Source organism: Dufourea novaeangliae, unplaced genomic scaffold, assembly GCF_001272555.1.
Source record: "Dufourea novaeangliae isolate 0120121106 unplaced genomic scaffold, ASM127255v1 scaffold445, whole genome shotgun sequence".
In the NCBI taxonomy this organism is placed as follows: domain Eukaryota; kingdom Metazoa; phylum Arthropoda; class Insecta; order Hymenoptera; family Halictidae; genus Dufourea; species Dufourea novaeangliae.
This window is the reverse complement of record NW_015374315.1, coordinates 429,679-442,923: the sequence shown is the minus strand read 5'-3', so window position 1 is coordinate 442,923 and position 13,245 is coordinate 429,679. Positions and strand designations below refer to the sequence as shown.

Genomic DNA, 13,245 nt, shown 5'->3' with positions numbered 1-13,245 from the left:
GCTTACTCCCAAAGAAATTTCCTAAGTATGGCTATCTGTCAAATTCACTGCTACGATGTCAGTCTGTGGTTTTTATTCAAAATTATGGATATGTTCATGATATCACCATAGACAAGAAAGGACCAATTGCTGCTCTAAATAATAAAATAGCAAGGGGAGAATTAATGAAAGATGATCATCAGATGAAAGTTGCTGATACTTTACAAGGTATTTACGAACAAATCAGTGATTACAAACCAGAAGAATCTAGTTTGATAAATAAATGGCTCGGTAAAAAGAGGAAGCAGCCACCAAAAGGCTTGTATCTTTATGGGGCAGTAGGTGGAGGTAAAACAATGTTGATGGATCTTTTTCATGATTGCTGCCAGGTATCTTATTTTATAGTTCCTGTAAGTAATGCAAATGGGGAGCCAAATTGTATTCTTTATTTTTTTTTCTTATTGATATGACAATTCATAATATTTTTCAGAATAATTCAGACAAGTAATAGAATATTCTGTGCAACAAAGGGTTTACTTTATATATCAAAGGAAATGATATAAAGAAAACTCTTAATCCATGATGAAGGTATTATATAGTGGCTTTCCATATGCAGTACAATATAAAAAGGAATATTCAAACTAACAAACAAGAAATAATTATCTTGAAATGTGTTACTCTAGATTGGAAACAAAAAAAGAGTTCATTTTCATTCTTTCATGGCAAGTGTACACGATAGAGTGCATCAGGTGAAGAAAACTTTCGTAAGAGATGTTAGCAGTACAAAGCTGCAGCCATTTGATCCAATACCACCAGTTGCAAAAAGCATCACTGAAGAAGCATGGCTGCTCTGTTTTGATGAATTTCAGGTTTAACCATGGAGCATATAATTGCATATAGAGGATTCAGAATGACATGTGTTAATAGAAATATGTATGCTATAGGTAACTGATATTGCAGATGCAATGATATTGAAACGATTATTCACTGAACTTTTTAACAATGGTGTAATAGTAATTGCAACCAGTAATAGAGCACCTGATGATCTATACAAGAATGGATTGCAAAGGGGAAATTTTCTTCCATTTATACAGATACTAAAAAATTATTGCATTATAAATTCGTTAGATTCAGGTATAGATTATAGATTGCAAACTGGACTCAGCGATGAAAAGATTTATTTTATGTATGTAAATTTGTTCATTAACAAATTATACGATAGAATATTTGTTCATAAGAAATACATTATACGATTTTCATAGTAAAGGGAAAGATGCGGTAAATGATGTAGACAAAGTCTTTAAATACTTATGCTCAAAGGAAAATGATATCATGAGATCCCGTACTATCTGTATAAGAGGACGTAATGTTACTTTTCATAGAACTTGTGGTCAGGTATTGGATTCCAGTTTTGAGGAGCTTTGCGACAGAGTAGGTTCTTTTACTGTCTTCTTTATCTTTAATGATGTATTATTTCTCTTTATATATGGATTCATTTATTTCTAGCCGCTTGGTGCTAGTGATTATCTAGAACTAAGTCAAGTATTTCACACAGTTATTATAAGAGATGTACCTCAATTAGACTTCAGGCTTAAATCTCAAACTAGAAGATTTATTACATTAATTGATACACTGTATGACAATAAGGTGAGATTTACTGTTAACTTTAATAAATAAGTATAAGTAATCACAGAAATTTGTTATGTAATTAAATAAATCTTTTAGGTAAGAGTTGTTATATCTGCAGCTGTACCTCATACAAAACTTTTTGTACCGGAAGGTGATACTGAATATACCGATGATAAAAGAATGCTTATGGACGACTTAAAAATATCACATGGTTCTGTAAGTTAAATGACTTCAGTTTCATTTTTTAAATGGTGACATATTGTATTATAATTTGATATTTATAGGATGATCACAAATCTAATCTTTTTACCGGAGAAGAAGAACTTTTTGCGTTTGATAGAACTGTATCACGGCTTGCAGAAATGCAAACCGCACAATATTGGGAACAGTGGCAACATCATAGATAATAATGATTCAAATTAAGACAAATTTCAATAGTATTTTTTACTAGTATGTTCATCTAAGTCAATAAAGTCTAAGTTCTTCGTACAATTTTCTTAACAGAGTATTGTTTGGATATGAAAAGTTATTAAATTTATTCATGTGTGGTACTTGAAATTTATACAAAATGTTTTGAACAATTTAAAGTATTTATACTGTTATTTATTTATTTTAATATTGACCTTTATATCAATAAAGAAGTATTTATTAACTCATGAAACATATAAAATCGATTTTGCTTATCTATAGATAAATTTCTAACCAGCATTCACCATATTCGAATCACCTTATCTTTATCATTTGATTGTTTCGTTGTGTTGCGTGTACGTGTAAAAGAATACGCGATACATACAAAGCTTACTGCTTCGCGTCATCTTCGTGTACAAATAATTTACAAATCAGGAACGATTACGGTATCGTTACTTATTTTTAACCATGTTCTTCACGAATTTTCGGCACACTCACTTACGATTCCTTTCCATTTTGTGTAATTTTTTCGCACTTCCGTTGCTTCAAGTAATAATGGTGGTGTAACAAAATATTTTTTTTGAACTTAATAACACAGCTAATTTACTTTGTTAGAATGGATGTCCAAGAAGTGGTCAATGGTATGCAATTTAATTTTCTATATCCAATATTGTAAACACTTCGTTATAAATTTAGAATTAATTAATACTTAAATTAATGTTTCAAATATCAATGTTTAAACACTTCTGTTTTAGCTATAATGAACTTTGACCAATCAATGATTGATGAAAAAGTTTGTTCAATATGTTCTAAAGTTGATACACTGGAAAAAGATACTAAAATAACTTGGTTGATGAAAGCAATAGGCTTTATAGACTTAACTACATTAGGAGGGGATGATACGCCTATTAAAGTTAAAGCTGTCTGTGTAAAGGTAACTATAGTGTAGTTGTATCTACAATTGGGACAGTTTAACATACTTCTTGTGTTGAATTAGTTCACATTTACACATGATTGAATTACCAAATGAACAAATAATTACAGGCTATAAATCCTCTTGGTGAGTCCACAAAATCTTTACATACTGCAGCTGTATGTGTTTATCCTTTGAGACTGCCAGATGCTGTGGCTTCATTAGCAGAGCTTGATAAAGACCATAAAGTTGCTATAGCTACTGGTCAGTAATAGATTTATTCCGTAATGCTATTTTAATCAGATTATAATAAGAGATTGTCACTTTATATGTAGTTGGTGGAGGATTTCCATCTGGACAATTTCCATTGGAGACACGTATCAAAGAAGTAGAAATAGGCATTGAAAATGGTGCTGATGAAATTGATATTGTGATTAATCGATCATTAGCTGTGATGCATCAATGGAAAGAATTATACGAGGAATTAAAATTATTTGGTACCATTTGTAATAAAAAAGTATGTTTAAAAGTCATACTTGCTACAGGAGAATTGAAAAATTTGGAGAATGTGTATAAAGCATCTATGATAGCAATGATGGCTGGAGCTAACTTCATTAAAACATCAACTGGAAAAGAGACAATAAATGCTACTTTACCTGTTGGAATAGTTATGTGTCTTGCAATTAAGGATTATTATGCAGTAACACAAAAGAAGGTATAAAAATTATTTTTAAATAAAAAGTGATAAATGCCATGTTAATTCTTGAATTTTTGGAAAATTTTATTAATAACTTGTATCACCTTCAGGTGGGTTTCAAGCCAGCTGGAGGAATTAAAACTGCACAAGAAGCCTTAGAATGGATGATGTTAGTTCAAATGGAATTGGGGGATGAATGGTTAACAAAAGATTTATTTAGAATTGGTGCATCTAGTTTGTTAGATAATATAGTTGCAACAATACAATCACAATAATATTATCTCCATATAAACAATACTCAGTGTTGTTTGATTCAAACATCTGTTTAAGTTTATACTAAAATTTTACACTACTTTTAAAATATATTTTAATTAAAAAATTATATATTACCAATTATTTTTGTTGTATCCTTATTACATAACAATTATTTCTTTAATACATATTTATATGTTACTGTTACAATTATTTGAAACTGAGTACGTACATATAGATCTTACAAAGTTTATCATAATTTTCTGTAACCATTGTTATCGTTTATTTGTGTGTAATATACACAATATTATAATTAATGTTATTTTAAACACATAAAATTTTATAGTTAATTTAAAATAATATACGACATTCAAGTTAATATGAACGGTTGACAATACTCAACCGCCATTTTGACTGCAGTGGCGTTATAAGGAACTTCCTGATGAGCTGAGAAACAGCGCGAGTTGGTGCCTTTTCCGTTCAGAAAACCAAGATGGTAAGTTCGTCATGCGTTGACAATATAAAATCTGTTTGCATCGGATATTTTATGTATTATATCGTTTAACACTCAATTGAAATGTAAACTACAAGGATTGAAGTAAATATTATTGCATATATGATTCTTTAAATCTTCATATTTTTGTGTGGAAAAAGTACGGTTAAGTTCTGTGAGAACGGTTAACTTTCCAACGGATCTTTGTTGACATAATTCGTGTACAGAAACAGACGTCTGATGTTATGGAAATTATAACAATATTTTTCCTTAAAAACGGTTAATAACTGATTAAATAAAAAGAAAATGGTGTAAAAAGTATCATGGCCGAATCATAGTGCGGCATCTTAAAATGGATTAAAATTTTTATCGTTGTGTACATTTTACGAAAGTTTTATTGCATTTTGTGAGCATTAGCAGTGAAAATTTTGAACTAATTTTTAGGCTCGAGGTCCGAAGAAACACTTGAAGCGTCTTAATGCGCCTAAAGCATGGATGTTGGACAAATTGGGGGGTGTGTATGCTCCGCGCCCGTCTACCGGACCTCACAAGCTCAGGGAATCTCTTCCTCTTGTTATTTTCCTCCGTAATAGATTGAAGTATGCCTTGACTAATTGTGAAGTAACAAAAATTATGATGCAACGTCTGATTAGAGTCGATGGCAAAGTCCGTACAGATCCCAATTATCCTGCAGGTTTTATGGGTAAGTGAATAGCACGTTTAATAAAACCTATTACAGTTATATCAGTAAAGTTATTCAAGAATTGTAGGGCCATATCGAAGCTGTGGTATCTTTTAAGAAAGGCACTGTAGTCAAAACTTGGCCAATAGTAAACAAAAACCATTCTTTCCTTTGGTCACAGATTGAGTAGTGTATTCCTTCTGTATTACCCAGAAAGTGTACATTGTTTTATGTTATTTCTTACAAATTTTGGAGCTATAGGTACTAGAAATAACATTATTTTTTATTATTCGTTTTAGACGTTATTACTATCAAGAAGACTGGTGAATTCTTCCGATTGATCTATGATGTTAAGGGACGATTTACTACTCACAGAATCACAGCAGGAGAAGCAAAGGTATTTGTTACTGATTCAATAATACAAGTAAAACTTAATCAAGAGATATATTATTGTTACTGTCGAACATTAATGTATTGTCTGTTGTAGTACAAGCTGTGTAAGGTAAAACGTGTTCAGACTGGTCCTAAAGGTATTCCATTCTTGGTGACTCATGACGGTAGAACCATTCGTTACCCAGACCCAGCTATCAAGGTTAATGATACCGTTTATTTGGACATTGCCACTGGCAAAATTTTGGACTTTATCAAATTTGATTCAAGTATAATATTTTTTCTTATACGCGTCATTTATTTGCCATACACGCCTGTAAAAAGTGCAATACATTTAAACATTTTTTCTTTACATAGCTAATCTCTGTATGATTACTGGCGGAAGAAATTTAGGACGTGTCGGTACGGTCGTCAGTCGCGAGCGTCACCCTGGATCCTTTGATATTTGCCATATTAGAGATTCGCAAGGGCATACTTTTGCAACAAGGTACAGTTTTATTGTTCATATAACAGTTTACACATATTCCAGATTTAAAATTTTGCAAAAGAGGTTGAAGTTGTTTCTATACCGGTCATAATCGAAGCTACGATAAGGCATAATAAATATTGTAGTCAAAAGTTGGCCAAAATGAAATTCCTTAATATTGGTCACTGATTGCTTTCGCATAGGCTTTTCAGTATTACCCATTTAGGAAACAGATACACTTTCAGTTCCACTGATGAAGAGCGCGACAAGAGGTTAGCAGCGAAAGGAGTGAATTAATGTAAATTTTCAAGAAAACATTCAATAAACCGAGAACGTCTTGGTGAATAAAATATGAGATTTCCACCATCGTCCTATTACCTTTACATAGGATACGCATTTGGAATATATAAAGAATCGAAAATATTTAGCGTAATTACTGAGTACTATTAACATTATTAATGATTGGCTGTTGAAATATCGACGTAGTAGTAAATTAAATGCATTGGTCTAAATATCACGATTCGCTTATATCGCATTCGTAATTATTCAGGCGTACTATGCGAAATGTCGCTTTAAACAGACAGAACAACTAAAGAACATCCTCTGACTAATTTAATTACTTTGCTGGCAGCCATATTTCTGTATTCAATTCCAGCGCTTTCCGAAGCATAGCATTACATTGTTCGTCTCTGCATTTTTCGGACTTCTTGTGTACTCCTTTGGCAGCTTTTAGATACCTGGGAGAAATATTAGCAGGTAATTAAACTGTTGCATGTTGTTCTCAACAACATGCAGTTATTAAGGATCAGTACTTCTGTATACAAAGAACTGTGCTTCTAACTTCTTTCTCTACGATTCTTGATGATTCAGGAACCGAGGGTGACACGTACTCCGCGTTGTCGTCAGGCTGCGCTCGAGTCAGCGGATAAATGCGGACCCATCCACCCTCTTTCACACACGGCGTATTCCAGTCTTTTCCATTGTCCCATATCGATGTTTTATCGTGATTCTCTGGATTGGTGCCTCGAAAACCGCGGGGAATGTACTTGTCCACTAACAAAGGATTGTAACGGGACCACGAGTTCGAACAATCGTGTAGAGTTGATTGTCTAAGCTGGGGTTTAAAATTCTTACGTTAAACATGCTTGTACGAATGTATCAAAATTGGTGTTCGTATTTCTACTAATCTTCATACATACAGTAGGTTGCAGATCTGTGCATAAATTCACGAAACCGTCTGTTTCCCGACCGGTTCTGGACTTCTTCTTTGTGGTTCGACCCTTACAAAACTTGGAAGACTCTTCGATCTCGTCGTTGACGCGACTTGTCGACCATATTGTGAACAGGGAAAGTCCAGTGTTGCATACCGGAAGACCAAGTAAATCGAACAGATCGTGCAGTAACGGTTTCTTCACCTCCGAATCGATCTCACAGTCATTGCTCAAAGCTGGGCTGAGATTGACCTGTTGGAACGCCGATTTCTCTACGTTAGGGACAGTATTCTCTCGTCGCGTGCAAGATAATGAAGTGTCTAATGACCTCTAGTAACCATGGTTTCAGATCCTTGTCGATCAACACGTCGAAGCCGAAGAATTCGAAGCAATTAGAAGATCTTTGTATACCCGCTGCTTGGCTCAGTATCGTCAAACTCACTAAACAAGCAATCCTCTGCCAGAGGAACCAATCGAAGTAACCAGCTTGCTCGAAATACCTTCTCAGTTGTCTGAAAGTCCATTTGCAGCCTACAACAATGTAAAGTCTAAAATTCAACATCTTACAGTTATTTTTTGTTTTCAGATTTACTGAGAAGCCATATCTTTCTTTTTTTTTTACCGGAACCGACACGCTCCTTTTTCTCCGCGTATCCCGGGCCTAACTTGTTCAGAGAGAAGTTGGTGAGGTGTCTGAAAGAATCGCTTAAATGTTCCAATGAAAATTTCTCCGTGGCGAAACGTGCCAAGCCTTCCTTGTACAGATATATCGTCAGAGGACGATAGGAGGGTACGCACACGTACAATCTTAGATCGAATTTGTAACCTCCGATTAGAAGGGGGTTCTCGATGTACCTTTGCACCACTGTCGTGTTATCGTACGTGAGATCGCTCAGTTTCTGAGAAACGTAGTGTACGTTATTCAAATCCGTCCGCGTGTAAGTACATCATCGTAATGATAATGAAATTCTTACACGAAATAGGAAGATTCCTCTGCCCTGACTCTGACTGACTGGTTTGCAGATCCAAACTCTGTCGTCTTTCTCGCAACGATTGCATTCCTCCGCGAACTTCGTGTATTCCGACGGCAGGTTGTATCCTGTGGGACTAACGCGATGCATTCCACTTTTGATAACGATCAAACACCCATTCCAGCTTACAAATGATTGTGTTCTAGATCGTACCTGAAATCGTAGATTGAGCCGTGCATCTTCTTCATGCATCTCAAGTGCCGAATAAGATTGTCCTTTCTGCAGATCGAGCTCCCTTTCGGTATTCTATTAACGAACTAAGGAATTGGTAATTCTGTTAACTTACTACCGAGAAGCGACGTCGAGCGTACGTATCCGTTTACGCGTGCATGTGTATAAAGTGTCGAATAAATTTCAGGCGAATAGAGGAACCGGATGAATTGTTACCTGCCAGGGCAACGGCCTGTAATGAGGCGAAAGGAAACCACCGGACCGCCACCATAAATTCCATCGATCTTTGAATACATTATTATCGCCAGTGTATTCTCTCCAGCCGCGTTCCGTGCAAACCTGTGAAAAGTATGCGGCGTTCTTGTACTTTCGTCGATGAGTTTAATTAGACGGTGAGAAACAACTGTCCTATTTAACGCGTGACTTTTCAGTGAATGAAAAGCGAAGACGGAAGCGTCGATCAAATCGGAAGTATTACGCATTCCACGTTTTGCAAAGTTTCGAGCGAGCACGCGAAAATAGCGGAGCATGCCCTTGATTTATTTGTCGTGTTATTAGAGCATTAGGAATGGCTGTTTTTGATACAACAAAAGCAAGTCAAGGTCCCTAATTGCAATTAAATTCGACGGTATCCCCTTTTATCGTTACGGTAGCCCACTTTTATTATTCAGCATGTATAATGGCCGTGCAAGATTTTCTTAAAACTTCCTAATCGATCCGCCGCGAAAAGACGCAGACACCACCATTTACACCCTGTTACCACAATCTCGATCGTTTCGTTTCGCTATTCATAGTACGAACTGAAAGAAATAGTATCTACATTGATTCACGTTACACTCCGAATATTCGGCGAACCTTGGACCTTTCGTACAAAGTTCCAACTTAATAAAGACGATTAGAAACGAGGTACCCGCCCTGCTCTAATTATAAACGATCGACATGCTTCGGTATCTCAGTAGCCTGATCCCTTTACCTAGAATCGTTAGCAGAATAATTGCGTAACACGTTCTAGAGACAACCCAATTTTTCAAGCGCGAGATTGATATAGCATCAAAGCAATAGAAAATATTTCAGAAGGAACAATTTTCTAATATCGAATAGCATTAACGATTGCAATCGGTACATGGTTATATCCAGTTTACTGAACATTCAAGGAAGTGGATCATTGTAAAACATTCTAAACTTGAGTAAAATAATTTAACGTTTACATGAAATTGTCTAAGAGAGACCGATTGCATAATGCGAAATAGGGTTACGACTTGGCAAAGCCACCGGTGAATCCTCTTATCAAGAAAGTCGAGCGGAGCTTCGTGCAAGTTAGGAAGAGTTGAAGCAATTGTTACGGTCCGCTACGACGACTCTATTCTTTGCCCTTTTATTATTGCATGTCGCACTTACTTAATAGCAGCGCTCCGGCAGTTCTAAAAGTGGTGCACGCAAAAGCGCGTCGCATCCCGTTTGACTCTGCAGGTATGTACATACATATGTACACCGTACGTACCTTGAAAAGTATTCAGTTCAAGGGTACCGGCTAAGTTTGTAACCGTGCCGAACAAATTCCGAGCGACGATAAAAGCGCGACGGGACGTGTCCGCGACAGTTATGTATGATACCGATTTTCCCGCGGTTCCCATTACATTTTCCAGCCAGTCTGAGCGTTGAGTTCGGTGAAACGCGCGCGTCACACGATTCACAGTTTTTAAATTGGAAATCCTCACTAATATTGAGCACATAACGTCTCATGGCAGCATTTTTTCAACCTCAGTTTCTCTTCCCTTCTCGGTTATACCTGTATAAGTAGATGAGGTCCTGTACCATTGTCGTTAAGTCTGAACACGAAGGGCCCGTCCAAGTATTTCACTGCCATGCCGACACATCGTAGTTTGGCGCGACGCGGGAAGATAATTCGGCTAGTAGATCATGACATGACTCGACGGGCAAACAGTTGGATACAGTCTTGTTTCGTGGACGAAGAGGAAATTGCGTTTAACGTCACATAAAAGGGAAAAGTTTCACGATAAAGAGCACTGAACCAAAAAGTTATAAATACAGAATCGCTCACCTTTTATTAAACGGAAAATTTCCCCTTGGATAATTTTGTATCGAAATGTTCAGGCCAAAGGACATTCTCGTACCTTGTTGACCGTCTTCGTCGTCCACGAAACTCCTCAACAGCGAATTGTTTCACGAACCGATGACATTCTCTCGTCTTTGTCGAGCACAGCCGTCGATGTTCAAATATTTCGGGGTGGATCCGCATGCAAACGTGCCGGGATCCCGATTCCCACTGGGTGCACCGCCACGTTTCGGTCTACGCAATCGCTTTGACCTGGTCGCAGGTGCGCAGGTTACCTGTGTGCTGGATTCCCCGCCGCTTTCCAGCTTTTATGGGCTTTCGGTGGACACCGCGACACACCGAGGACACCGGAAGTCTGTTCGCTCGGGAGCCTCCGAAAGAATTTGGTTGGATACTCGTTTATAGATCGTTATCGTGGACACGCGACTCTCTCCAGCGGTTGGTATTTAATAATACTGATATAGCGGAGGCGTATCAGTGTCTAGCATTCAAGTTAAAGCTGCGGACCTACCACCGCTAATAACGTCTGCCGGGTAATGACTTTTCATTTGTAAACAGTAACGTCCACTACGTTTTCCGACCTTGTTCGTAAAGATCCATCCGGGTGCGGAGAAAGTCCGTTCATTGAATAACGAAAAAAAATTGCTGTTCCTCGGAATCTATTTTCGTGGATGTATTAATAGCTGCACACGTTCATTGAAGTCCGCGGCGATGACGTATATACGTTGCAAAAAGACTCGCCAGAAAAATGTCTCGCGTGTCTGGCTTCGGAGGTAGGAGGTACCGCAAGGTTACTTTAATGACAAATCGATGAAACGTCCCTTTTTGCCGGAGAGCGCTACTTCCTCCTCAGAGTCGAAACAGTTTATGACCGCGTCTTCACGTGTCTCGAATTTCCTTTGCTCGCGCGATTCTAACCCTTTTCCCTTCGGGAACTCAACAGCGATTTACGCTGTGAAACGTTCTTCGTTTCTATATCTCGTCTTGCATCCCTCTTCGCTTTACGGTTGAATTTTTGTTTGTTGAAATTAAGTTGTCTTTGTTTTTTCTATGTATTTCTAGAAAAACAACACACCGGGTAGGAGAGTTCAAGAAGTACACACGGAACCAAGAAGACTTACATGAACATTTTATTTTATTGTAAGCAACACGTAACACGGATACAGAGGCTCGTGTGGTACTCAGCCAGCAGTCGATTTAATTAACATTAATCGCAAATCGCGCGTCCTTCGTCCACGAACGATACCATTTGGAACATCGAACGTCGGATGTGCCCGATACCACCGTAATTCACGGGATTCGTTTCGAACGACGCGGTTATCTTACGTACTAAATTACGCAATTTCTACATCGATATCGTCCATCGAATCGCGAGCTTCGCTTAGCGCGTTCGACTACATCTACTGTCTGACACGAGCCCGTACAGATGGCACAGAAATCGGTAACGTTGTCTAAAATTATATGGCAACTGCTATCAAGTGCAAGTTCCTCGATCCTCGAAGCCGATTCACTTTTTCTTTTTATGTTCCTTTCGCCACTTTTCCTCGTGTATCCTGAAAACGAGACAATTCCGCCGGCGAGTTTTCCGAACGTTTCGATCGAAACCCCGAATATAAAATTCGTGCTCGTGCTCGCGTTGGAACGATCGGGCGATTAAACGACGGAAAGAAGTCGAGCTCTGTTATCTCAAACCGGCCGAATTCGGGGTAGGAATCGTTCCCCGTCCGTTGATTTACGGCGAAATTCGCATGCACGTGGATCCCGGATTTTGCTTCTCGATTCGGATACCGGTAACAAGTGTCTCCGGCGAACCCTCGTTAATCGACATGAAACGTATTCGTTGTCTAATCACGCGATCGGCTAACCGCGAATCTGGGTATATCCGTCAATTAGTGCTACCAACAAGACCTGACTAGCAATATATATATCAATTTGAATTTCGAATGTTCGATTCGGACGGTGTCCCGATGTACGAGTTCCAAGCGTATGGGAAACCGTCTCTGGGAAGCATAATTACCCGAGCAACCGATCGATCATCTTTGGTACCAAAGGATCCGAAGAAATCACTTTGGAGTTCTAGTTGCTTCACGTCGAATCCAGGATACGTGTGTATATCTAGCCGACGCGACACGGAGACTCGAGACACGCAGTCGATTCCTCCCGGATCCCCAAGGAAACGGCTCGACATTTACGTGACGACGCTCCGGATGTACCTTGGGGCGTACGAAATATGTGATAATGCCAGTAATACTAATTGCTCGGATGACCTTTGCGTGATTCGTCCAGGAGACCAAGTCGGGCGCGCGTTCCTTGTACCGTTGCAGAATTTTCTGCGGCAACAACGATTTTACGAGGTATTCGAGGCGTCTATACTCCCGTCCGCCAAACGGAAACGCCGGTTACGGGCCGGGTATCGGGACCGTCGAGACCGGAAGCTGGGCCGCGACACGCTCAAGATGCACTGCGTCTTCGTCGATACTTTACAAGTCGTGGAATGTCGACACACCGCGAAACCTGGCAATATCCTCGCCGACGTAATGGACATTCGAGTCGAGTTCTCCGTTGGATACCTCGCGGCTCACGCGCGTAGTCGCATTTATCGAGCAGAATTAATTACTAGTGTAGTTTGTACCGGTACAAGTTTAGCGTCTGTCGTGCGCGGCTGCGACCTTGTCGATTGCCATTTTGGCGGACGTAGTTACCGTCGGTACAATTACGATAAAATGGTATTCATCCTGAGTCCCGAGCGGCGAACGATCACGATAATATACGAGGAACGTCTTTGCGTCCTCGGATCGCGATCGTCGAAGTACGAAGGACACGTTTCTTTTCTTTTGTTCTTTTTT

The 13,245-nt window shown here is 38.6% G+C and overlaps 4 protein-coding genes across 4 annotated transcripts; 3 read left to right on the top strand and 1 right to left on the bottom strand.

Moving 5' to 3' along the window:
• Positions 1–53: 53 nt before the first annotated feature.
• LOC107192836 (putative ATPase N2B) lies at positions 54–2,015 on the top strand (the record flags this gene model as incomplete). Its single annotated transcript, XM_015582172.1, is given in 6 exon segments — positions 54–368; positions 663–1,165; positions 1,242–1,410; positions 1,486–1,626; positions 1,705–1,824; positions 1,893–2,015. Coding segments are annotated over 6 exon segments (1,371 nt in total), but the record flags the coding sequence as incomplete, so codon positions are not given.
• A 617-nt stretch (positions 2,016–2,632) lies between these two features.
• On the top strand, positions 2,633–3,901 carry LOC107192815 (deoxyribose-phosphate aldolase). The gene is made up of 5 exons (XM_015582152.1): positions 2,633–2,657; positions 2,772–2,950; positions 3,061–3,193; positions 3,265–3,644; positions 3,737–3,901. The coding sequence occupies exons 1-5, from the start codon at positions 2,633–2,635 to the stop codon at positions 3,899–3,901; spliced, it is 882 nt and encodes a 293-aa protein (XP_015437638.1).
• Positions 3,902–4,300: 399 nt separating this feature from the next.
• On the top strand, positions 4,301–6,021 carry LOC107192814 (40S ribosomal protein S4). The gene is made up of 5 exons (XM_015582150.1): positions 4,301–4,374; positions 4,816–5,074; positions 5,353–5,450; positions 5,541–5,712; positions 5,801–6,021. The coding sequence occupies exons 1-5, from the start codon at positions 4,372–4,374 to the stop codon at positions 6,019–6,021; spliced, it is 753 nt and encodes a 250-aa protein (XP_015437636.1). The 5' UTR covers positions 4,301–4,371.
• Positions 6,022–6,484: 463 nt separating this feature from the next.
• Positions 6,485–10,189, bottom strand: LOC107192846 (probable tubulin polyglutamylase TTLL2). Its single transcript, XM_015582183.1, has 9 exons — positions 10,112–10,189; positions 8,539–8,661; positions 8,305–8,408; positions 8,095–8,227; positions 7,743–8,019; positions 7,449–7,651; positions 7,109–7,372; positions 6,722–7,023; positions 6,485–6,646 (listed from the first exon to the last, which is right to left on the bottom strand). The coding sequence occupies exons 1-9, from the start codon at positions 10,187–10,189 to the stop codon at positions 6,526–6,528; spliced, it is 1,605 nt and encodes a 534-aa protein (XP_015437669.1). The 3' UTR covers positions 6,485–6,525.
• Positions 10,190–13,245: the final 3,056 nt, after the last annotated feature.

Bases quoted from the DNA above. Each gene is read 5' to 3' on its own strand.
- LOC107192815 (XM_015582152.1), top strand. From the start codon at position 2,633: ATGGATGTCCAAGAAGTGGTCAATG. The intron at 2,658-2,771 runs GTATGCAATTTA...CTTCTGTTTTAG, and splicing joins TGTCCAAGAAGTGGTCAATG to CTATAATGAACTTTGACCAA. The intron at 3,194-3,264 runs GTCAGTAATAGA...CTTTATATGTAG, and splicing joins TAAAGTTGCTATAGCTACTG to TTGGTGGAGGATTTCCATCT.
- LOC107192814 (XM_015582150.1), top strand. The intron at 5,075-5,352 runs GTAAGTGAATAG...TATTCGTTTTAG, and splicing joins TTATCCTGCAGGTTTTATGG to ACGTTATTACTATCAAGAAG. The intron at 5,713-5,800 runs GTATAATATTTT...TTCTTTACATAG, and splicing joins CTTTATCAAATTTGATTCAA to CTAATCTCTGTATGATTACT.
- LOC107192846 (XM_015582183.1), bottom strand. From the start codon at position 10,189: ATGGCAGTGAAATACTTGGACGGGCCCTTCGTGTTCAGACTTAACGAC. The intron at 7,652-7,742 runs GTAAAAAAAAAA...ACATTGTTGTAG, and splicing joins AAAGGAGCGTGTCGGTTCCG to GCTGCAAATGGACTTTCAGA. The intron at 6,647-6,721 runs GTACTGATCCTT...TATTTCTCCCAG, and splicing joins ACAGTTCTTTGTATACAGAA to GTATCTAAAAGCTGCCAAAG.